At 47.0% G+C, this 24,568-nt stretch overlaps 1 protein-coding gene across 21 annotated transcripts in view; it reads left to right on the top strand.

Moving 5' to 3' along the window:
• The window catches only part of MICAL3 (microtubule associated monooxygenase, calponin and LIM domain containing 3), a 226,614-nt gene that overhangs the window by 79,174 nt on the left and 122,872 nt on the right, over positions 1-24,568 (top strand). For all 21 annotated transcript variants that reach the window (XR_010725999.1, XR_010726000.1, XM_066234480.1 and 18 more), the window contains exons 2-12: positions 3,066-3,402; positions 6,203-6,410; positions 8,208-8,324; positions 8,836-8,937; positions 9,496-9,651; positions 10,954-11,054; positions 13,870-14,127; positions 14,458-14,573; positions 15,690-15,816; positions 17,508-17,604; positions 18,444-18,591. Coding sequence is in view for 19 of the 21 variants with exons in the window: in XM_066234480.1 (XP_066090577.1) it covers positions 3,139-3,402; positions 6,203-6,410; positions 8,208-8,324; positions 8,836-8,937; positions 9,496-9,651; positions 10,954-11,054; positions 13,870-14,127; positions 14,458-14,573; positions 15,690-15,816; positions 17,508-17,604; positions 18,444-18,591 (1,694 nt within the window). In the remaining 2 variants the exon portion in view is untranslated. The remainder of the gene's footprint in view (positions 1-3,065; positions 3,403-6,202; positions 6,411-8,207; positions 8,325-8,835; positions 8,938-9,495; positions 9,652-10,953; positions 11,055-13,869; positions 14,128-14,457; positions 14,574-15,689; positions 15,817-17,507; positions 17,605-18,443; positions 18,592-24,568) is intronic.

Here is a 24,568-nt window from a genome sequence, read left to right as displayed (position 1 = left end):
GGGGGTAGTGATGATGAACACAGGTAGGGTGTGCAGGAGCAGGCTTGTGGAGTGCTGTCTGCCTGCCAGAGAGCAAACATAGCTACAGGAACCCCCACAGAGAGGCCCTCACGAGCAGATACTCTGGGGCCTTGTTTCTAGGCCTCTGTGTAACCTGTTCCCCCTGCCTTTGGCATAACACATGTAAGAAAAAAACGGCCCTGGTCAATTGGCTCAGCAGTAGAGCTTTGGCCTGGCATGTGGAAGTCCCGGGTTCAAATCCCAGTCAGGGCACACAGGAGAAGTGTCCTTCCCTCTCTCCTTCCTCTCTCTCTCTTCCCCTCCTGCAGGCAAGGCTCCATTGGAGCAGTATAGGCCCAGGTGCTGAGGATGGCTCCATGGCCTCCACCTCAGGCACTAGAATGGCTTAGGTTGCAGCGGAGCATCGCCCCCTGGTGGGCATGCCAGGGGGATCCCAGTCGGGCACATGCAAGAATCTGTCTGCCTGCCTGTCCCTGCTTCTCACTTTGGAAAAATACAAAAAAAAAAAAAAAAAAAAGACAAAAATGAGCTCTTTTTAGGAATTTTAAATATATATTTCTCTTGCTCCTTACTGCTACCAGAAGAAATAAATTTTTATTTAGGGCAGGGGTCCCCAAACTACAGCCCGCGGGCCACATGCAGCCCCCTGAGGCCATTTATCCGGCCCCCATCGCACTTCTGGAAGGGGCACCTCTTTCATTGGTGGTCAGTGAGAGGAGCATAGTTCCCATTGAAATACTGGTCAGTTTGTTGATTTAAATTTACTTGTTCTTTATTTTAAATATTGTATTTGTTCCCATTTTGGTTTTTTACTTAAAAATAAGATAAGTGCAATGTGCATAGGGATTTGTTCATAGTTTTTTTATACTCTGGCCCTCCAACGGTCTGAGGGACAGAGAACTGGCCCCCTATGTAAAAAGTTTGGGGGCCCCTGATTTAGGGGGAACTGAAGATGAGTTCCAGTTCCCCCTAAATAAAAGTTTCTTGCTAGACCCTTGGCCACACAGACATTGGAACAAGCTATGTTTCTTACTAGTGTAGTTTTTATATCCAAAGCCAGGAGAGAATGTTGGGTATGTGATATACTTGGGATCAGAAGACAAGTCTGTGTTTCGGGTAAAGAATTACCATCTTTGACTTGGCCTCCACAATCCATGAAAAGTGTGCATCTGTTGACATAGGTTACAGGGAAATGGCAGTTCCTCGTATTTAGTTATTAACTTTCACTCCTGAAACTTAAGACACAGCTTCAGTCGATTTGGTTAAACTTGTGATATCGTGTGAGTTGTGCAGAGCAGATGTTGTTTCTACTTCGCAAAGGGGGCTCTGTTGGTCAGAGGTCTCCCCAGTGTAAGAGCTTCAGGAAGGACGAGGGTCTCCTCCTATACTGTGCTCTGAATCTGAAGCATGGCGCCTGTCTTCTGAGACTTGATTTCATTAGCATCTCCCATTTGGTGGATCCCACTACATGGGCTGGTTCACTGAATAGTGGGCTACTTCTTGCTTCTCTACCTGAGTACAGTGGACCAACAGCTCTCTTCCTGCATCCACCCCCATCTCCAACAGTAAAGTTCAGTACAGTCCTCATCACACTGGTGGTAAGTTGGTGATATTCCTCTCGTGGACCCTCACAACTGCAGTAGCAGGAGTGAGCCCTGTGACAGCGAAGTTTTTCTCAGCACTCAACTCAGAGAACCTCAGGATTGGAAGAGAGTTTTGGAGATCACCCAGTCTCTGCTTCCTGTCTCACACTAGGGAACATCGAGGCCTAGTGAGGCAGAGAGACCTATTCAGGGGTCAGAGAACCCATGGGCGCAGAACCTCACTGCCCTGGCCTCCCTTTCTGTTCTTCCTGTGGCTGCATTTTGGTCTTTGGCCCTTTGCCTCCTGCCCTGCGGTAATAGTTCCAAAGAGTGGTGATAAATAGAACTTGGCCCAAAAATAATGAGGAAGACCCAAGGGAGCGAGTGGACAAAGGAGCACCCAGGGCACCATCTCCCATCCTACAGCTTCTGCCCAGCAGACGCAGGGTGGTGGGTGTGTAGACGTTTTTGGTGACAGGCATAGACATCAATCATTGTTGTCAGATATGTCTGTGGGCAGAGTGGGTGGCTGTAACCTGCCCACACTGCCGTGTGCAGTATGCAGAGGCAGTATTTTAGTGTGTGAATCCTCACCAGCGTCGACACTTCTGAACTTGAAGCTCTTTAAATGCTGTGGCACTGCACGTTGGCTCCCGTCACTCCTGTCACTGCCTTTGTGGAGCACCCTCTCTGCCAGCTCCTGAGGAGTCTGCATCCCAGGCTCCTCCAGGGCCCTGTGCTTCTCTCCCAGGGCCTCTCCTGGTGTGACCTCACCAGCTATCCGTCTAGGGTCAGCTGCTAACCTGCATGCTAATGACCTAATGGCACGATCCGAAGTTGCTCCCAGCTTCGGACTGCGCCTGCCTGCCTAGTGAATACCCCAAAAGCAGTGCAGATGTAACGGGGCCAAGAGGGGGCACGCCACACCTCCCTCATACCTGAGTTCTGTTTTAATCCACTTGCACACTGTCACCATTTCCTCATTGGCTGAGAGGAAGCCTGGGGATCCTTCTTGACTCCCTCACTAAGAGTCCCACACAGCCCTTCCTGTCTTACTTCCTTCCCCAGGTCCTCCACGGTACCCCTGCCTGCTAGTACTCACTTATCCTGAAAGAGCCTGCTGTCACCTTGCAGAGGTTCACCTTCAGCGAGGACCCTTTACCCTCTGACTTGGGTGCTGTTCCTTTGTGTCCCAAATCCCTTATGTGCTATCACTAGGGACACTTAACCTTCTGTTTATGAGTCTGTCTCACCCACGACACTGCAGAGCCTTGGACACAAGCCCTGCCATGCGCCCTTCCGCCTGCACCTAGGTGCCTGGAGTAGAGAAGGCACACATTTGTTGAACGGATGATACAACACTCGGGGGTTCCACACTGAACAAGGGTTATGTCTCCTAGGAAATGTTTGTAGACAGGAATTTGGATTTGCTCACCATTCCTTTTTCTTTGTTTCTGTTAGGTTAACCTGACAACATCAGGTGGACCAGCTGCTGTTCCTCCGCCCCCTTTTTTGGGTCACTGAGTGGGAAAGCATGGAGGAGAGTAAAAACGAGACCATGAGTCAAGCACATGCCCTGTTTGACCAGTTTGTGCAGGCCACCACCTGCAAGGGGACCCTCAAGGCCTTCAGAGAGCTCTGCGACCACCTGGACCTGAAGCCTAAGGACTATCGCTCCTTTTACCACAAGCTCAAGTCCAAGCTCAGCTACTGGAAAGCCAAAGCCCTCTGGGCAAAGCTGGACAAACGAAGCAGCCACAAAGACTACAAAAAGGGGAAGGCATGTACCAACACCAAGGTAAGGCTGGCAGCCCTGATGCCCAGGGTCACTGACCTAAGGATCCAACCCGAAATGGAAGAATTCTGAGTAGAGGTAGGCTAAGAAAAAAGGATCAAGTAGAGGTCAGCTGGGTCAAGCCATGATCTAGTATAGGCAGTCAACCTCGTACCTTGTTAGAGGCATTGCTGTGTCCATTGGACTGTGCCATGCGCCAGACTTGATTGTAATATGTTCCATGTGCTCACATACTAAGTGTTCGGGGTCTCACCAGCAAGAACAACTTAATGGTGTAGCAGCTTTGTTTTGCTGAGGCTTTGTTTTAAATCTTACAATGATAGGCCCTGGCCAGTTGGCTCAGTGGTAGAGCGTCGGCCTGGCGTGCAGGGGACCCGGGTTCGATTCCCGGCCAGGGCACATAGGAAAAGCGCCCATTTGCTTCTCCACCCCCCCCCCTTCCTCTCCGTCTCTCTCTTCCCCTCCCGCAGCCAAGGCTCCATTGGAGCAAAGATGGCCCGGGCGCTGGGGATGGCTCCTTGGCCTCTGCCCCAGGCGCTAGAGTGGCTCTGGTCGTGGCAGAGCAATGCCCCGGAGGGGCAGAGCATCGCCCCCTGGTGGGCAGAGCGTCGCCCCTAGTGGGCATGCCGGGTGGATCCTGGTCGGGCGCATGCGGGAGTCTGTCTGACTGTCTCTCCCCGTTTCCAGCAGTAAAAAATTAAAAAAAAAAAACAAAACCTCACAATGATAGAAGCATGTAGGTCATTCAGCAAATAGTTAGCCAGGCCCTGTTAGCATCCTGTGTGGAAATGGCTTCATGGTGCTTGTGCTTGGTATGTCATCTTCACAAAGTCACCACTCATGCACAGTGTCTTGTGAGGTATGGATGGTACCTGCCAACTTGGAGGTATGCCACAGGCTTCAGAACCTTTTTTTTTTTTTAAGATTTTATATGTCCTGGCCGGATAGCTCAATTGGTAAGAGCAGGGGTCCCCAAACTACGGCCTGTTTGGGGCCGCATACGCCCCCTGAGGCCATTTATCCGGCCCCCGCCGCACTTCTAGAAGGGGCACCTCTTTCATTGGTGGTCAGTGAGAGGAGCATAGTTCCCATTGAAATATTGGTCAGTTTGTTGATTTAAATTTACTTGTTCTTTATTTTAAATATTGTATTTGTTCCCGTTTTGTTTTTTTTACTTTAAAATAAGATATGTGCAGTGTGCATAGGGATTTGTTCATAGTTTTTTTTATAGTCCGGGCCTCCAACGGTCTGAGGGACAGTGAACTGGCCCCCTGTGTAAAAAGTTTGGGGACCCCTGGGTAAGAGCATTGTCCCAAAGCACAGAGGTTGCTGGTTCAATCCCTGATCAGGGACAGATTGATGTTCCTGTCTCTCTCTCTCCTTCCTTCCTTCCTTTCTTCTCTCCCTCTCTTCTGCTCTCACTAAAATAAATAAATTTTTTAAATATATTTTGAAAAAAGATTTTATGTATTGATTTTCAGGGGTAGGAGCTCAAAAAGTATCAACTCATTGTTGCTTCGTTTTAGTTGTCCACTGATTGTTTGTCATATGTGCCTTGACCAGGCAAACCCAGGGTTTCAAACCAACATCTTCAGCTTTCCTGCTTTCCTGCTTTCTTGCTCATACAAGAGCGCATCTTCTTGGAAGAAAAACCTGGTAGGGAAACAAAGTTGCAAATGATTTTCATGGCTAAGTCATTAGTGCTTTTTCCTGAGCTTTAATTTTCCCAGATGTGGATACCGAGGGACGCCCCTTGCTCTTCCTGAATGGTTTGCATTTGGTTTGATATTCATCCAAATTCAAGGAATTCAAAGACATGACTTCTGTGAGTGAGTTCTGGAGTTTTATTAAGGATAAAAGGAATCCAAAGCCAAAAACATTGCATGTCTTCTTTTCTTCTGCACATGTAGAACAAACTAGTTAAGGTAAGTGTCTAGTGTCACCCTGAGCACTTCTCTAAAACTTGGATTTTCAAGATGATTTTCCTGGGCTTTCAGTCTAATGACTGGGCTTTCAGTCTTGACCAGACTGGTGGAAGAAGCAGAGCCCTTCAGCACATAAATCTTTGGCTCTTGGAAGTTGCGTCCTGAGAGTCATTTCCGTGGAAGACGCATTCCAGGACTCTTGACATTGCCTAAACTGTGTACTTAATAATCTACATCTCCTCAGATGGACATCTGCTTGCCTTAGAAACAAAAGGTCCTCTCCTGTTAAAGAAAGATGAGAAGAGATTTTTAAGTCATTTGTTGAAATGATGACCACCTGACCACTGGTGGCACAGTGGATTCAGTGTTGGCCCGGTATGCTGAGGGCCCCAATTCAAAACCCTGAGGTCGCCAGCTTGAACACAGGTGTGCCAACTTGAGCACAGGATCAACATGATCCCAAGGTCAGTTGGCTTGAGCCCAGGGTCGCTGGTTCTGCTGTAGCAGAGCCCTGACAGGGTCGAGGCACAAATGAGAAGCAATCAGTGAACAACTAAGGTGCTGCAACTATCAGGGGATGCTTCTCATCTCTTTCCTGAGCCTAAAATTTTTTTAAAAAGAAACGATGTTTTATTTAGATATGTTGCAGATCTACAGGGGAGCATGTGCTGAGACAGGAGTGTTGTTTGTCCATAGCAGCCACCAGCATTTCTCCCTGCCATCGCAGGTGCTCAGCGGGGACCCGGATGGCTTGGAGATGGGGAGAGTAACCCTACCTGGGGGTTTTAGAGAATGTTGGTTATGAGATCGTGACACTTGTAGAATGCGAGGTTCCTCAGGAGGCACTGCCTTTGCCCTGAAAGCGGCGTGTCTTTCAGTGTCTCATCATTGGAGCCGGCCCCTGTGGTCTCCGCACAGCCATCGACTTGTCCTTGCTGGGAGCAAAGGTAGTCGTCATTGAGAAGCGAGATGCCTTCTCCCGCAACAATGTCCTGCATCTCTGGCCATTCACCATACATGACCTACGAGGTTTGGGTGCCAAGAAATTCTACGGCAAGTTCTGTGCTGGAGCCATTGACCATATCAGTAAGTGAGACCAGTTCTCCTGTGGGGCCCCACCCTACAGTCCACCTCTGTTCTGTAATAGGGACGGGCAGGTTATCTGAGGAACTCGTCCCAACAGCCCACTGTGTTCTAATGTCATTAGTACCTGTAGTATAGGAACACACTCTGCTTGTTGTGAAAACACCTGCCACACGTGGTTCTGTAACCTCAGACTCTCAACTGGTGGAATTTAGCATGAGGGTTTCTGAGTTAGGTCTTAGATTCTCACTTAGCACTTATAGTGTGGAATAGATGCCCAGAGTAGGCCTTGACCAGACTGGTGGAAGAAGCACAGGCATGCTGCTCTTTGGCACATGATATGTTAGATGCTGCACCAGTCTAAGAACGGGGTACAGGTGGCATAGTCCAGTGGAGAGCACAGTTTTAGAAGAAGCAGACTCCTAGTTTGGCGAGTGGTGAGTCAGTTCCTTTGGTTAGTGACTCTCATGAGATCTGCTGCCTGCGATGCTCCTGCTATGCTCTTGACCTCTCCAAGCTCAGCTTGGGCCTGTGGTTTTCTAAGGTCCTTTGAAATAAACACAGGTTAACGCAGATGGTGGCTTTGTTTTCATGACCGTGTGTATGCATGAAAGCAGTGTCTGCGTGATGAGGTTAAGGTCTTGTTTATTGTTCACTCTTAATGGTTCCAGAAAGACTTAGCAAGAAACTTGAGTTCTGAGCTCTGCCAGAGGCATCTTATGCACGCCTCCAGCTGCTGAACTCTTTGCTGTTTGAAGTGGCTGTGCCAGCTTACCACACATTGGCCTCTGTTGCCACATTCCCCTGGCAGGGGAGGCCCCTGCCCACCTGCTGGGCTGTAATGTGCAGAACATCTTGGAACCTAGTATCTACAAATATAAAATGTTCACTAGCATGGGATTTAATGATCTCTGTGCATGTGACTCAGAAGGAGTCAGATTGTGTAACTGAGGAAATAACCAAATGATCTGGAGGAGGATTTGCATGGACTCCCAGCACGTTAGCCACAGGCTGCAGGTGAGTGGTGAGTCTGGTCTGATGAGAGGAGTGGGGTCACATGTTCAGCGCAGTTTTGTGCCCTGTGGTTGACAGGATTTGTCTTGGAGGTATATTGAACATAAGGGACTAGGTTTTTATCCCTGTATCTCTGGAGCTGCTGCCATGTCTGGCCCCTTGCAGGTGTTCATTTAACATTAAATAAATGAATCTCACTAGGCTAATGAGCAAGATTTTCATTCATTGTGAGCCTTAGTTTTTGCAACTTTAGACCAGTGGTGGGAGGGGGGGTGGTGAGAGGCTGCTTAGCTTGCACTGAAGTCTGCCCTTCTCGCCTGGTCAGGCTCTGTGAAGACCAGTGAGGTCATGAGATGAGAGAGGGATGTTGGAACCCCAGGAGGTAGTCTAGCCCCTTTGGACCAGAACCAGAATGCATACCAATGGGTGCCATCTTCTGCCTCCTCTGGTGACTGCCATCCTGTAAAGATTGTAGATTCTGTAAATAATCATGGGTCTGACCGACTCAGGGAAGAGGGAAGGGAGTCTCCTGCCACCTACAGTTTCACGTTGTCTCAGAAATGTGTCACCCAAGAGGTAGGCGCGGGCCTGTGTGTCTCTCTGGAATGTTTTTTGCCCTTCATAAAGAAAGCAGCTGTGGAGCATGGCTTGGAAGATGTCTCCTGTTACAGGAAGCTCTGAGAATCTGTATGGACTCTGCGTTGGTGGACAGGTGGGAACCTGAGCAGGGACTGCACACGGCCCTTTTTTTAGTGCGCACTGACTAGTGCTGTCTTGTTTATCCAGGTATCCGGCAGCTTCAGCTAATACTGCTGAAAGTAGCATTGATCCTAGGCATTGAGATCCATGTCAATGTGGAATTCCAAGGACTGGTACAGCCTCCTGAGGACCAGGAAAACGAACGTGAGTTGAACTGGACAAAAAGAAGAGAGATGAAGGGTGTTGCATGGGCAAAAAAAGAGGTCAGAGCAGGAAACTACAGGAACCTGCAGTTGTCAGAACTAAATGCGACCTTTCCACTGGTACAGCCAGTATCTCTTGAGGAACTTGTGATTAATGAGGACAACTTTGGGACAGTGTGAGACGCTGCAGGCGTTTGTGTTCACTGCAGTGGTTTTCAACTTTTTTATACTTGGGGGTCTGTAAAATTAGAGAAAGTATTTCAGGGACTGCTAAGGTAGAAATCACCCTCAGCATAGGTGAATTCAACTAAGATCATTGGGTCTATGATCTTCATACCACATCAGGGAAAACACTGCCGTGTGGTGGGAATGAACCTCTCCCTTTCTGTGGTTTGTAGCCCATGCTTTTAGATCGATTTAGGCTTGGAACCTGACTGCCTGGATATCTTGAGATGTCTTAGATGTATGAATATGGCCTGGGAGATGACCTTCATTTTGACTTTGATCCACAGGGATAGGTTGGCGGGCACTGGTGCACCCTAGAACTCATCCTGTGTCAGAATATGAATTTGAAGTGATAATTGGCGGAGATGGCCGTAGGAACACCCTGGAAGGTATTGGGCAGTGCTCCTTTCCCTGGTTTATAACAGTGTGAAGAGGGACCTTCTCCAAACCCTGGGGTGAGGTATTGTGCCATCAGCAACCACATTCCTTCTAAGAAGTTGTGTATGTGTGCCACCTACTCTAATTGGAGGGCAGACCCACCCTTCCGCTAGCCAGCTGGTACTCGGGTTACTTCCTATAGGGCACTCTTGTTAGGTACTAGGAGACAGGCTGTACTTTGAGCAGTTGGCACTGCAGGGTTAAATCTCAGCTTAATAAAAATGTGACTTCCCTTCTTAAAAAGAAAATAGAATTGCTAGTATTGAGTAATATTCCGGTCAGATTTCAGATTTTTTTGTTAGTGTGAGGGAAATACTTCTTTTCTGGATTTTTACTTTCTTTGGTGGGTCAACACCTTATTTTCAGATTGAGAAGGAGCTGTGCTACAATTTTCCCATCGATTCCTGTCCCTCATGTTTCCTAACACCATCAGTACCCCTCCTGCTGGAAGGGGTCTTCCTTCCTCTCTAGCCTGCTGCTGCTACCTCTGAACATGCCTTTCCCTCCAGGATTTCATCGGAAAGAGTTTCGAGGCAAACTGGCCATTGCTATTACAGCGAATTTTATTAACCGAAACACGACCGCAGAAGCCAAAGTGGAGGAGATCAGTGGTGTGGCGTTTATATTCAACCAAAAGTTTTTCCAGGAGCTGAGGGAAGCCACAGGTTGGTGTCAAAGCCTTGGAAGCAGTAAGAACAGAACTTAAATAACTACTGTGGTTTTCTCTTGGGCCATCTGGAAAACAGGGTTCACTGGTGTCAGTGCTTGTCGTTTACCCTGCTCTCCCCTCCCGTGCTCTATTCTGAGCATAATGCTTTCTGCATTGCAGGCTTCTGCTCTGGCATCTTCACCCTCATCACAGGGACGAGGCTAGTCTGGACTGGGTTTTTATTTATTTGTTTGTCTTGAAGTTTTCATTATGCCTTCTACCAGCTCTTCTGCAACCCCTTCCTCTCCACCTGGCTCTAAGTGATGGTGCCTGATGCAGTGATCTGCTTTTGGTGGTACTTCTTTGGCTTATTGAGAAGCTGACCATAGGCAGTGAGTGTATAGTCTTCTTCCTAAGTTCCACTTTGGATTTGAAGTAAACCACGTGCTAGATAGGAATGAGATTGTTATAAAATAGCTGTTGAATAGATTAATGTAGATGTTTTGATGCAACAAAAATGCACGGCAAATTCCAATACTCTGTTTTCTAGAACATGGTTTCTTTCTGTTACATCTTTTTTTTTTTTAGATTAATTAAAAGTCAGTAGTTTATCCTCTGCTTCCAGGCATCCCACTGTCTGTCCTGTTCTAGGAGAGTTCCCTGGTTGCCTTTGGTGACTATAAAAGTGGCTGGCTTAACCTGATAATTAACCCAGACCCTCTTATTCGAGGTTAATCTTTATTTTCCTTCCAATTCTTATCTTTCTGCTCGCTGTTGATTATTATTTGTAGGATAACTTAGGGTGTCAAGTGAATTACAGGCAGTGAAGAATAAACAAACTTCACCCTCTTCTGATAACTCAGTGTGGCCCTGGCAGGTTGGCTCAGTGGACAGAGCATCAGCCCCACAGGATCGATCCCTAGTCAAGGCACATAGGAGAAGCAACCAACTGCTTCTCTCCCCCTTTCTCTTCCCCTCTCTCTCCTCCTTCCATAGCCAGTCGCTCGGTTGGTTTGAGTATTGGCCCCGGGTGTTGAGGATAGCTCAGTTGATTTGAGCATTGGCTCCAGATGGGGGTTGCTGGGTGGATCCTGGTAAGGGCACATGCGGGAGTCTGTTTCCCCTCCACTCTAAAAAAGAAAGAAAAGAAAAAGATCTCAGTGTGCAGGAAGTAGGAATATGGGTTTAGGCATCTTTTTTATTTTATCTTCCTGCCTGGAGGTTTACAGTTTGTAGCCTATGTATGAGCTCTCTGACTGCCCTAATACACCTTAGTTTCAGCAAACCCTTTTCACACACTTCTGTTTTCTGGTTGTAGGTATTGACTTGGAGAACATCGTCTACTACAAAGATGACACGCACTATTTTGTTATGACAGCCAAAAAGCAGAGCTTACTGGACAAAGGGGTGATACTACATGTAAGTGCTGGGCTTCTTTCAGACCTATTTTTATGTTGCAGTGGTAAGTATGGTCACCAAGAGAAAGAATTTTATTGTCTGAAGAGTTTTTCCTGCAAGAGAATGAAAGTGAGCCCTGAACCCATCTCCCAGAAACATGTACTCTAATGTTCTTTAGTTAAACTTAAAAAAACAAAACAAATTCTTTATTATGGAAATCTTCTAACATAAACAAAACTAAAGAGGATCATGTGATAAATCACCATTGTGTCCATTATCTAGCTTTGACAATTGCCAACACATAGCCTGTGTTGTTTCAATAGTATCCAACTCACTGCATTCCTGCAGTTGGACTGACTGGTGCAAAGCAAATCTCAGATTAATTCAGGAGTAAATATTTAGTTTAATCCTAGGTGATTCGAGTTGTGGTTCTAGAGAATTCCATATATAAGAAACTATTGGTTAGTTAATAGGGTTGTTTTTGTTTTGTTTTTTGGTTTTTTGTTTATTTTTTGAGAGAGAGAGGCAGGAGCATGGAGCTGTTCCTGTGTGTGCTCTGACTGGGGAATTGAACCGGCAACCTCTGCATTCAGGACAACACTCTAGAGTTACCTGGCCAGGGCTTAACTTTTTTATTGATTTTTTAGAGAAACAGAGAGAGAGGGGAGGGGAAGGAAGCATTTATTTGTTGTCCCATTCAGTTGTATATTCCAGTGGTTGCTGCCCATGTGTGTGTGCCCTGACCAGGGATCGAACCCACAACCTTGTTGTTTTGGAATGACAAGCTAACTAGCCAGGGCCAGGTAATCTTTTTAAAGGGATGCTGGAGGGAATGGAGTTTGACAAAGAAGTAGTGGTTGGTATTTATAGGACCTTGGAAATGGTCCTGGTTTCATTGTAAATGTGGCTGTCAGAGGTCCAGGGGACACTGACTGGGTCAGCAGTAAGGGTTTCTCTTCTTAGCCAGGCCCAGCTCAGCCTCTTTTCCAGGTGACTAATTGTATGATATTCCCTGAGATGGTGAATGAAATCAGAACACTGCAGGGTAGAGATTCCTTATGGAGAATTTCTTAAGTCTGATTTGGTCCCATACAAAGTGTGAGAATGACCGTCTTGCGTGTGAGATGGCGAGCAGAGGCGCTGGGTGGCCTGGTTGAGCCTGCATGGCCCCCACCACAGATAGACTCACCACTGACCGTGAGGGGGGCCTCGGTCTCTGCAGGATGCTAATGAGTGTGGTTCCTGCAGTGGAACTGCACTCTAGTCTTACCTGAGATCAGCGTCGGGGTGAGCTTGGGAACCTGTGCCTGCAGCAGAGCCTCTTCCCACCCATCACCTGTGTTCGTCTCTCAGCCTGTGCCCTTTGTCTGTGAGGAGAAGCAGGGCCAAGCTTTGTGTGCGGCCCATGCTGCCAAGAATGCAGTGAGCCCATCGGCATCAGTTGAAAATACGTTGAAACAACCTAGAATGCCAAGACCTGATTTGCTTTTCCTTCTTATTTATTTGATTTTTTAGTGGTAGGGGTGTGTGCTGCCGAGCAGTGGTGGAATTCAAATAATTTAACAACCAGTTCCCTGCCCTAATGACTGTTTTAAGTATAAAAAATGATATACCGAAAGATAGTTTATTACTTCATGCATTTAATATTTAAATAAGAACAATAAAAGTACACAAAACTAGATTATGTTGAATTTTAAAATATTAATGAAAAAATATTAAGTAATACCTGACAAAAAAACAATAAAACCATTATTTAAGATACTTCCATATTGCTTCTTACACTTGATCTTAGCCAAAAGGCCGAGAAGTGATTTCCATATTGCTTCTTGATTGGCGTCTTCACTTGCAATTTTTTTCACCTATGGACGGAAAGAACATCACTACGGGCACTTAGAATACACTGTTGTGCAGATAAACATTAAGAGGGTAAGGAATGTAAATTTGTGATTTCCACGTTGAGCAACTACCCAGGTGCTCACCTTAGAGAGAACACTGATTACAAGTGCCATTTTAACAACCTGTTCACTGAACTCAACAAAAAATTAAGTATTCATTCTGCCAAACCAGTGTGAACCAGCTGAATCCCACCATTGCTGCCGAGTATTAAACCCACTCCTGGCTGCTACTTCCTGGTGAACAGACACCATTTCGAGGGCCAACTTGTACATGTGTGTTTTAGCTTTGAACATCTTGTGTTAGTGACTGACAGGACCATGTGGAGACCGCAGCCCCACTTTAGGAACATAGAGACTTGGCCCAGAGTGTCAGGGACCCCCAACACAAAAAGGGCTCTTCAGTCCTTTGTGTGCAACATGTTTTTTTTTGTTGGTGGGGTCTGTGGAGCCTTTCAGAATCTTACATTAGTTTTTACACTTGTGTGCCATTCTGCGTATATCTCTTCCCAGTCCCCTGACCGCTGCTGCTCCACCTCCACGTCTCGGCACTGAAGCTTTGGGTCCCTCCTTTGGGTTGTGGAGTTGTACACAGCTGAGTGTTTCATTGCTACCAGGGGTCATGGTTGCCGATGATAACGTAAACCTTACAGTGCTTTTTCAGTTTACCAAGTACCATCATGTAAACAGTTTTATTTGGTATTCAGAACAACTCTGTGAGGTGGGTTGCACAGAAGCAAAGAAGTCATAACTTGCTGCTGGTCTGTGGAAAGGCCAGGAAAGTAAGAACTGTGGTTTTAGGCAGCAGAGCCTCCTCTCCTTCTTTGCAATGTGTATAAAAGGACCCTGGAACATGAAGTCACTTTAGGGAAGGGGAAGGCGGTGAAGACCTGGCCCTGTCTGTGCTGTGCTTGTGACTTGAGCTGCTCTCCTCTCTGGAGTAGGACTACGCCGACACCGAGCTCCTGCTTTCCCGGGAGAACGTAGACCAAGAGGCACTGCTGAGCTATGCACGGGAGGCGGCGGACTTCTCCACACAGCAGCAGCTGCCGTCTCTGGACTTTGCCATCAACCACTATGGGCAGCCCGACGTGGCCATGTTCGACTTCACGTGCATGTACGCCTCCGAGAATGCCGCCTTGGTGCGGGAGCAGAACGGGCACCAGCTGCTTGTGGCCCTGGTTGGGGACAGCCTCCTCGAGGTGAGTGGCAGGGTGGCAGCACTTACTAGTGACTGTGGAGACAAGTCTAGGGACCGAGAGGGGAGTGAGTGTCCATGGTGTTGTACCGCACGGGAATCTTCACAGGCGTCCTATCAAGAAGCAAGAAGTGCTGCAGGCCACAGGGCACCGGACTGGCCACACAGGGATGGGAAGGGTACACTCCGTGACTTACCCTCTGCCAGCTTATGAGGCAGAGAAGTCCCACATGTCAACAGTTGCCAGACTGCTTTCTCCAACAAACTCTTTGTTTAGTTTCTCTCTTTTTAAAGGGAATTTATTTTAATTCCTTGTTTTGTGTCTCCTTGATAGCCTTTCTGGCCAATGGGAACAGGAATCGCCCGGGGCTTTCTAGCTGCTATGGACTCTGCCTGGATGGTACGGAGTTGGTCTCTAGGCTCAAGTCCCCTGGAAGTCCTGGCGGAGAGGTAAAGGGTGCGGCCGGGTCCCTGTGAAAGAACTGGGGGTGGCGAGCGGCTTGTTTTTCAGGCAGAGTCCAGGTTTCTCCAACCTCTCTCTTCTTTTCATAATTAAAAATGTTTTCATATTTAAGAGAGAACAAGCAAGATATTTATTCAAGAAATTACAGAAACTTAAAAGATAATCTAGGCCCTGGCTGGATAGCTCAGCTGGTTAGAGCATCATCCGAAAGCATAGAGGTTGCTGGTTTGATTCCAAGTCAGGGCACATACAGGAACAGATCGATGTTTCTGTCTCTCACTCTCTCTCTCTTCCTTGCTCTCTAAAATCAATAAATTAAAAAAGTTATCTAATCTAAGTGCTCTTTTCTTACCCCTTTCTAAACTAAATTTGTTGCCAACTATGGTATCTGAATTTTTGTATACCATCAAATGGTGGTATCTGCATCCTTTATGACAGTCGCATAAACAAATTCATAGAAACAGTGCATTAAATCCTCTGTCCTTCAGCAAGAGTGGCTTATACTAATGAAGTCAGTTTGGTCATAGGGGACAGACTGAAATAAGACAAGAAAATAAAAGTGCCTTTAATTCAAAGGAATATAGCAAACTAATTTTAAACATTTCTGAAATGTTCAAGGGTCAGATATTTTGAAGCAGGTTATTGCAGACAGGGTGAGAATCCTGCGTTTGCTAGTAAAGAACAAACGCCCTAACCTAGAAATTGGAGAAACAAGGTTTCCGGGCGGGATTGGTGGTTGATGGTTTTGTAGGTCAATTACTCAAGGAACTCGGACTAATTTGGTGACAAGTTCTTTCTTCATCTATGATTCTCTTAAACATTAAATGTTGGCATGCTTGAAAAAACAAAACTGTAAATTAGTTGCCTTTTAAATCAGAGTCAGCCTTCTTACCCCTGCCCGCAGCCTCGTGTGTGCTGTTCCTGTGAGTCACTGAGGGGGGGGGGGTGCGGGGTGACGTCACAGGGCAGGGAACCGGTCGAGGATGAGGCTCTGTCCTAACCCTGCGATGCCTGGGGGATTGTCAGAAATAGATCTGTTCCGGGGGAAAGGAAGAGGACGGGTGGCCACACTGCGCTCTGAGAGCTCTGCTGTGTCCTTGCAGGGAGAGCGTTTACAGGCTGTTGCCTCAGACCACCCCTGAGAATGTGAGCAAGAACTTCAGCCAGTACAGCATAGACCCTGTCACCAGGTACCCCAATATTAACGTCAACTTCCTCCGGCCGAGCCAGGTAAGCGCCTCCAGTCCATGATCTTCATCTGGGTCCTTGTTAGGACCTGTCAGAACTCAATGTTGAAACGTGTCTATTCATAACAAGCGTATAGACAGCACTTCTCAAGTAGATTCGAGTAGATACCTCTCTGGGTGGTGGAAGTAGAGATTATTTTCCGACAACAGATTGAGCAGTGGAGGCAGAGACATGTTGAGTGACTTGCCAGTAGATCAGAGATGACAGAAACAGTGGGCCCAGGGCCTTAGCCCATACCTCCTCATTCATGTCCCATGTTGTAGGGACAGGGCTCTTGTTCGGTAGTCAGGAAGTATGGCTGCCTCTTGTCACTTGGACAAGTTCTTTCATGTTTCTGAACGGCAGTGTCTATCTGTAAAATAAGAGTGGGTGTGCCTGCTCCTCACAGACAGGGTCATTGTTAGGGTGATTGAAATTGTTTGCTGGAAAGAACTTTAACAGGCAAGACATTGTCAGTCGTTTTTTGTACTGAGTTCTTTCTCAGAGTGTCTGAAGCCTTAAAATAACATTAGGAATAATGTTTCATAGGCATAATTATCCTAGAGAACCCAGAAGTTTTAGAAAGAAGCCCATTCAACATATTTGCCTGTGTTCTAGTGTTAATTTTTTGTTCACTGTCTGCCTGAAGTTGACAGGCCTTCTGTATTTGTGTGAGGGCTATTCCTATGGTGTCCACAAAATGCGCTATTAGAGGATAGCGCTGGTGTCCAACATGCCTGACAAAGCGGGTGCGTGTGCACACCACTCATGCAGTGTTCAGGAAGCTTTCTTCACATGTGCAGAAACTGGAAACGGCCTCAGCATCCATCGGCAGTGCTGATGTCTTAATTGTCACGTGTCAGCCTGACCAGGCAGTGGCGCAGTGGATAGAGTGTCAGACTGGGATTCAGAGGACCCAGGTTCAAGACCCCGAGGTTGCCAGCTTGACCTCAGGCTCATCTGGTTTGAGCAAAAGCTCACCAGCTTGGATCCAAGGTTGCTGGCTTGAGCAAGGGGTTACTCGGTCTATTGAAGGCCCGTGGTCAAGGCACATATGAGAAAGCAATCAATGAACAACTAAGGGGTCGCAGTGCGCAACAACGAAAAACTAATGATTGATGCTTCTCATCTCTCTGTTCCTGTCTGTCTGTCCCTGTCTATCCCTCTCTCTGACTGTCTCTCTGTCTCTGTAAAATTAATTAATTAATTAATTAATTGTTGCATGTCAGACAGGGGACACTACTGTATAATTTCATTTATGCCAAGTTCAGAAACAAGTAACACGAATCCTCAGTGGTAAAAGTCAGAATAGTGGTTGTCTGGTAGCACAGTGCTGATGGCAGGGCTGGGCGTGTTGTGAGGTTTGATCCAGGCTGTAGTTACATGGGCGTAGCCACTTACAAATGCAGCAAGCTTTACTGTATCTGTTATCAACAACAAAAAAAATGGACTTATTTACTTTTTTTTTAGAAGTGTTCAGTGGAGACTGTCAGAGGGACGTCTGTGGCTGAGTAGTGAATTTTTAGTGCGTGTAACCCACCACATCCTAGAGGGATTTTTGAAGGTCATCATCATAACTTCTGTGTAAACATTGCCTGACCTGCTTCCCAGTCTTTCATCTGTTACCTGAGGAGACCCTCCGATTTACTTGGTGCTTGATTTTCCTTCTTCACAACTTTTTACCTTTCTGCCAGGTGCGCCATTTATATGATACTGGAGAAACAAAAGATATTCACCTGGAGATGGAGAACCTGGTGAATTCCCGAACGACCCTGAAGCTGGCTCGCAATGGTGAGTTCTGGTGATGGCCTCTGGGATGCAGGTGAGCTGTTCGGGGAAGCCTTCTTACTCACGGAGCTCAGTGTGCAGAGTGCTGTGTAAGGTGGTGATTCTCAGCCCCAGGAGATGTCCCTTCAGAGGATGTTTTTGTTGTTATGATTGGGGGGGGTGCTGGTGGCATCTGGGGACTCTGCTAACCCTGCGGTGCACAAGTTGGCTCCTGGCCACAAGTGCCCGTATGTTGAGGACGCTGTTGAGGACGAGAGCGGGAAAAGGGGGCATGTGGGCACACGCCAGCCTAGGTTCTGCGAGGGGGCTTGATGGAAGAAGCTGCAATGTTTTAACTGAGAACTAAGTGTGGCCCACATGCAGTGGCAGAGTTGGAGGCTGGTCCATATTCTGTGCATTGAAAGGCCCCTGGGGTTTGTTTTAAAAGAGAGTGAGTATGTCTGTGCACTAAGGCGGGGTGGAGGGGCGAAGCCACTGCAGTAGTCAGACTGTCTGCCTGAACCTGGGGCTGATGTTGAGGATGAAAAAGAGGACAGTGCAGCATAATCAGAACTCTGACTCGAGCCAGCTACAGCTGGACCCCAGGCCAGACTTTGCCATTTGTGAAGTATGTGGTTTTGAACAGGTTACCTAGTTATCTTCGAACTTTACTTCCCCATCTGCCTTCGCATCATGGTCATGGAAGATTCTGTGACCTGCTTGGCTTGTTTATCATGATGCCTGGCAGCTGTGTTGTTCCTACCTTAGTAATTTTTCAAGCTGGAGAAGTGCACTGTAGAGAGGGTTCCCTATTCAGGCTGTTAGGTGACCATACTTCCATTAATATGTTCTTGTTCTTTTAGAGTCTGTACCTCGTTCCAGCAAACTGCTGGGTTGGTGTCAAAGGCAGACGGAAGGCTACACAGGGGTCAATGTGACAGATCTCACCATGTCTTGGAAAAGTGGCCTGGCCCTATGTGCAATTATCCATAGATACCGCCCTGATCTAATGTAAGTCATGACTAGGCTTTCATTTTATTTTATATTTCCTCAGGATCTCAGAGGACACTGCTATCAATTAGCCAAATTTGCACTTTTTTTCTAGAATGAAATACATAGTGCCTGACCAGTGGTGGTGCAGTGGATAGAGCATTGCCCTATGACATTACGGACCCAGATTTGAAACCCCAAGGTTGCCAGTTTGAGCATCTGGCTCAAAGCGCAGGCTCACCAGCTTGAGTGGGGGCCTGCTGGTTTGAGTCCAAAGGTCGCTTGCTTGAGCAAGAGGTCACTAGCTCAGCTGGAGCCCCCCCCTTCAAGGCACATATAAGAAAGCAATCAACGATCAAATAAGATGCCGCAACTACGAGTTCGTGCTTCTCATCTCTCTCATGTGTCTCTGTCTTAGTTAAAAAAACAAAACACCCTAAAGTGCCAATATACATACAGGGGGTCCTCGATTTACAACTTAGTTCCATTCCTATGACAGTGACATAACCTGAATTTTGGTGTAAGTTGAAACACAGCCTAGCCTAGTCTAACACAAATGGAACACTTGTGCTTTTAACAGGCCAAAATGACATAGCTAAGGGGTGGGGGGGACACAGCCAAACTAGTTCACCCACATAGTCCGTAAGTACGACGCTAATGGGGTCACGTCTCAATTTTTTTAAGTTTTTATGGGAGTGAGCATCATAAATTCGGAAATGTCATGTCAAGACTGTCGTAACCTGAGGACCCCCTGTAATAAGATACTTTTTAGAAAGCAGTGATTAATTTATATTTAATTATATATTTTTTTAAATAAATTTTTATTTTAATAGGGTGACATCAGTAAATCAGGGTACATACATTCAAAGAAAACATTTCCAGGTTATCTTGTCATTTAGTTCTGTTGCATACCCATCACCTGAAGAGAGATCGTCCTCCGCCACCTTCCATCCAGTTCTCTCTGTACCCCTCTTCCTCCTTCCCTCCCCCCACCCCCCGTAACCACCACACTCCTGTCCATGCCTCTTAGTCTCGCTTTTATGTCCCACCAATGTATGGAATCCTGCAGTTCCTGTTTTTTTCTGATTCACTTATTTCACCCCGCACAATGCTACCAAGACTCCACCATTCCGCTGTAAGTGATCCGATGTCATCATTTCTCCTAGCTGAATAGTATACCATGGTGTATATGTGCCCCATCTTCTTCATCCAGTCCTCTATTTTTTTTTTTTTCATTTTTCTGAAGCTGGAAACAGGGAGAGACAGTCAGACTCCCGCATGCGCCCGACCGGGATCCACCCGGCACGCCCAACAGGGGCAAAGCTCTGCCCACCAGGGGGCGATGCTCTGCCCATCCTGGGTGTCGCCATGTTGCGACCGGAGCCACTCTAGCGCCTGAGGCAGAGGCCACAGAGCCATCCCCAGTGCCCGGGCCATCTTTGCTCCAATGGAGCCTTGGCTGCGGGAGGGAAAGAGAGAGACAGAGAGGAAAGCACAGCGGAGGGGTGGAGAAGCAAATGGGCGCTTCTCCTTTGTGCCCTGGCCGGGAATCGAACCCGGGTCCTCCGCACACTAGGCCGACGCTCTACCGCTGAGCCAACCGGCCAGGGCCTCTATTTTTTTTTTTACAGTGATTAAAAGCCTTTAAGCAAACTCTTGGCCAATACAACAAGAATTCATAAAAGAGTAGTGTCCTTAACATGTTCACCAAGTCCAAGTTGGCCCCATCACCATGCCAAATCCCTGAAAAATGCAACCCAACCCCAGTTCAGTCTGTTAGGAGCTGTCACAGGGAGCAGGAGTCCAGGAAAGTTCCCCACAGGAAAAGTCCGCATGGCACTGGAATTGTTGTCACCATTCTATACTTTGCAGCTCATGTCCAAGTCCCAAAGACCGCTGCTTCTTGCTGGTAATGATTCAGGTAGACTGGAAAAAGCCATTTGCAGCATGCGTGTATATGGAGCTTCTGTTCTCCTCTGCCTGGAGAGTTGAGACCAGGTTGCTTTTCCCTGGAGCTCTGTGACTGTGGCATGGTAAAGAGAACCTTGGGATACACTAAGCTGGATGGCAAAGGTAAATTCATAATACAAGTTGGCAAAAAGAGGAAAGAGAGCTCTAAATTAGGAGTAAGTCCCAGCCTGAAATATGAGTGGGGCATGGAGGTAGGAGGGATAAAGGAAACACTATATATTAAGCAAAGCAGCAGAAAATAGGACTATCAACACCCACAACAGAGATCTTTGAGGGAAGAATAAAAAACCTGACTATTCAGGCAAAACATAGTTAAGTGGCCCTTGTGCAAATGAGATCAGTTTACCTGCTTCTTGGAAGAAATACCCTAGGCTCGTCCACAGTGTCGTAGATGGGGCCGCCGGCCCTGGGCACCTTCAGCCTTCAGTGGCAAAACCCAGCTTTCTGAGCAAGGTTAGGTCATAGGTGGCTGGAGCAGGGCTGGAAGAGACTGAACCCTGCCTTAGAGGAGCGAGGGGGAAGCCCACCTTCCAGTGTCCCTGTTTCCTCACAGCAGAGGCGTGTAAGCCTGGCAGGCTTTAGCTCAATGACCTTCCTTTCCACTATTGAAGCAGGACCCAGATGGCATCCTATGAGACCCCTTTGGGGCGTTGGAGCCTTTAAGGGCGTATCCTAAAAGCTGGTAGTTCCCCTGATCTCTATTGGGCTTTTTCTGCCTCTAGGTATCTTAAAAGCCATTCTCAGAAGATCTCGCTGAGGGGTTTGAGGATCCCCATCCGCCTATATAAATCTTTTCCATATATCTGGAGCTATTTGGTAAAAGACAAAACGGTGTTATTAGCTAGATCTAATAAAGAAGGTAGTAGTTTGCAGGCGAAAAAGATTTGGTGTCTCCTGTTCATCAGCATTCAAAAGAAATGTAAATTTTTTTTTTTTAAGTAAAAAGCATGATATGGTAGACCCGTCGGAGTCATTGGCCTGGTGTGCAGGATTCCCGGGTTCGATTCCTGGCCAGAGCATACAGGAGAAGCGCCCATCTACCTCTCCACCCCTCCCCCTCACCTTCCTCTTCGTCTCTCTCCTCCCGCCCGCAGCCAAGGCTCCACCGGAGCAAAGCCACCCTGGGCACTAAGGATGGCCCCATGGCCTCCGCCCCAGTCGCTAGAATGGCTCCGGTTGTAACAGAGCAACACCCCAGATGGGCAGAGCATTCCCCCCTGGTAGGCATGCCAGGTGGATCCCATCCAGTCAGGCACATGCAGGAGTCTGTCTGACTGCCTCCTCATCTCCATCCTCAGAAAATACAAAAAATAAATAAATAAAAGAAAAAATACTACCAAAAAAGGGGGGGGGGGCATTCCCTTGTGCTAAAGCTCCAGGGAGCATGGAGTGAGCTTGAGTATGTCCTATGAAACATGGAGCTCTATGTTGACATATAAGTCTTTGAAGAAGGAGGAACTGCTGAAATAGTTTATCAGCATTTGTCCCTAAGACAGCAGTCTTTTTTTTTTTTTTTGTACTTTTCTGAAGCTGGAAATGGGGAGAGACAGTCAGACAAACTCCCGCATGCGCCCGACCGGGATCCACCCGGCACGCCCACCAGGGGCAAAGCTCTGCCCACCAGGGGGCGATGCTCTGCCCCTCTGGGGCGTCGCTCTGCCGTGACCAGAGCCACTCTAGTTCCTGGGGCAGTGGGCAAAAAGCCAACCCCAGCGCCCAGGCCATCTTTGCTCCAATGGAGCCTTGGCTGCGGGAGGGGAAGAGAGAGAGAGGAAGGAGGGGGTGGGAGTGGAGAAGCAGATGGGCGCTTCTCCTATGTGCCCTGGCCGGGAATCGAACCCGGGTCCCCCGCACGCCAGGCCGACGCTCTACCGCGGAGCCAACCAGCCAGGGCAAGACAGCAGTCTTTATAGTGGAAACACCATACGTAAATATTTGCTCTCTGTCTATAGATTAAGGGGGGAATATGGCAAATGCTGAAAAGCCAGGATCTTTGTGCCCCTCCCCTCCCCAAACCCCCTCCCTCTCCTCCCCCCACCCTGTAACCCCAACACTGTTGTCCATGTCTCTGATTCTCATCTTTATGTCCCACCTATGTATGGAATCATATAGTTCTTAGTTTTTTCTAATTTACTTCTTTCGCTCAGTATAATATTATCAAGGCCCATCCATGTTGTTGTAAAAGATCCTATGTCATCATTTCTTATGGTTGAGTAGTATTCCATAGTATATATATACCAAAGCTTTTTAATCCATTCGTCCACTGACAGACACTTGGGCTGTTTCCAAATCTTTGCTGTTGTGAACAATGCTGCCATAAACATGGGGGTGCATTTCTTCTTTTCAAACAGTGCTATGGTGTTCTTGGGGTATATTCCTAACAGTGGTATAGCTCGGTAGGCAGTTCAATTTTTAATTTCTTGAGGAATCTCCATACTGTTTTCCACAGCGGCTGCACCAGTCTGCATTCCCACCAGCAGTGCAGGAGGGTTCCCTTTTTTCCACATCCTTGCCAGCACTTATTCTGTGTTGTTTTATTGATGAGCGCCATTCTGACTGGTGTGAGGTGATATCTCATTGTGATTTTTTTTTTTTTTTTTTTTTTTAATTTTTCTGAAGCTGGAAACAGGGAGAGACAGTCAGACAGACTCCCGCATGCGCCCGACCGGGATCCACCCGGCCCGCCCACCAGGGGCGGTGCTCTGCCCCCCAGGGGGCGATGCTCTGCCCCTCCTGGGCGTCGCCATGTTGCGACCAGAGCCACTCTAGCGCCTGAGGCAGAGGCCACAGAGCCATGCCCAGCGCCCGGGCCATCTCTGCTCCAATGGAGCCTTGGCTGCGGGAGGGGAAGAGAGAGACAGAGAGGAAAGCGCGGCGGAGGGGTGGAGAAGCAAATGGGCGCTTCTCCTGTGTGCCCTGGCCGGGAATCGAACCCGGGTCCTCCGCACGCTAGGCCGACGCTCTACCGCTGAGCCAACCGGCCAGGGCTCATTGTGATTTTAATTTGCATTTCTCTAATCATTAGTGATGGTTGAACATTTTTTCATATGCCTGTTGGCCATCTGTGTGTCCTCTTTGGAGAAGTGTCTATTCATTTCTTTTGACCATTTTTGGATTGGATTGTTTGTCTTCCTGGTATTAAGTTTTACAAGTTCTTTATAAATTTTGGTTATTAACCCCTTATCAGACGCTATGTCAAATATATTCTCCCATTGTGTAGTTTGTCTTTTTATTCTGTTCTTATTGTCTTTAGCTGTGCAGAAGCTTTTTAGTTTGATAAAGTCCCATTTGTTTATCCTGTCTTTTATTTCACTTGCCTGTAGAGACAAATCAGCAAATATATTGCTGCGAGAGATGTCAGAGAGCTTACGGCTTATGTTTTCTTCTAAGATGCTTATGGTTTCACGGCTTACATTCAAGTCTTTTATCCATTTTGAGTTTATTTTTGTGAGTGGTGTAAGTTGGTGGTCTAGTTTCATTTTTTTGCAGGTAGCTGTCCAGTTTTCCCAACACCATTTGTTGAAGAGGCTGTCTTTACTCCATTGTATTTCCTTACCTCCTTTGTCAAATATCAGTTGTCTGTAGAGCTGTGGGTTTATTTCTGGGTTCTCTGTTCTGTTCCATTGATCTATGTGCCTGTTCTTATGCCAGTACCATGCTGTTTTGAGTACAATGGCCTTATAATATAACTTCATATCTGGAAGTGTGATACCTCCCACTTTTTTCTTCCTTTTCAAGATTGCTGAGGCTATTCGTGTTCTTTTGGGTTCCATATAAATTTTTGGAATATGTGTTCTATGTCTTTGGAGTAAGTTATTGGTATTTTAATCGGTATTGCATTGAATTTATAAATTGCTTTAGGTAATATAGACATTTTAATGATGTTTATTCTTCCTAACCATGAACACGGTATATGCCTCCACTTATTCGTATCTTCCCTGATTTCTTTTATCAATGCTTTATAATTTTCTGTGTACAAGTCTTTAATCTCCTTGGTTAGATTTATTCCTAGGTACTTTATTTTTTT

Source organism: Saccopteryx bilineata, chromosome 6 (genome assembly GCF_036850765.1).
Source record: "Saccopteryx bilineata isolate mSacBil1 chromosome 6, mSacBil1_pri_phased_curated, whole genome shotgun sequence".
Taxonomy (NCBI): Eukaryota; Metazoa; Chordata; class Mammalia; order Chiroptera; family Emballonuridae; genus Saccopteryx; species Saccopteryx bilineata.
Note: the sequence above shows the minus strand (reverse complement) of the source record. Positions and strands in the feature narration are given on the sequence as shown.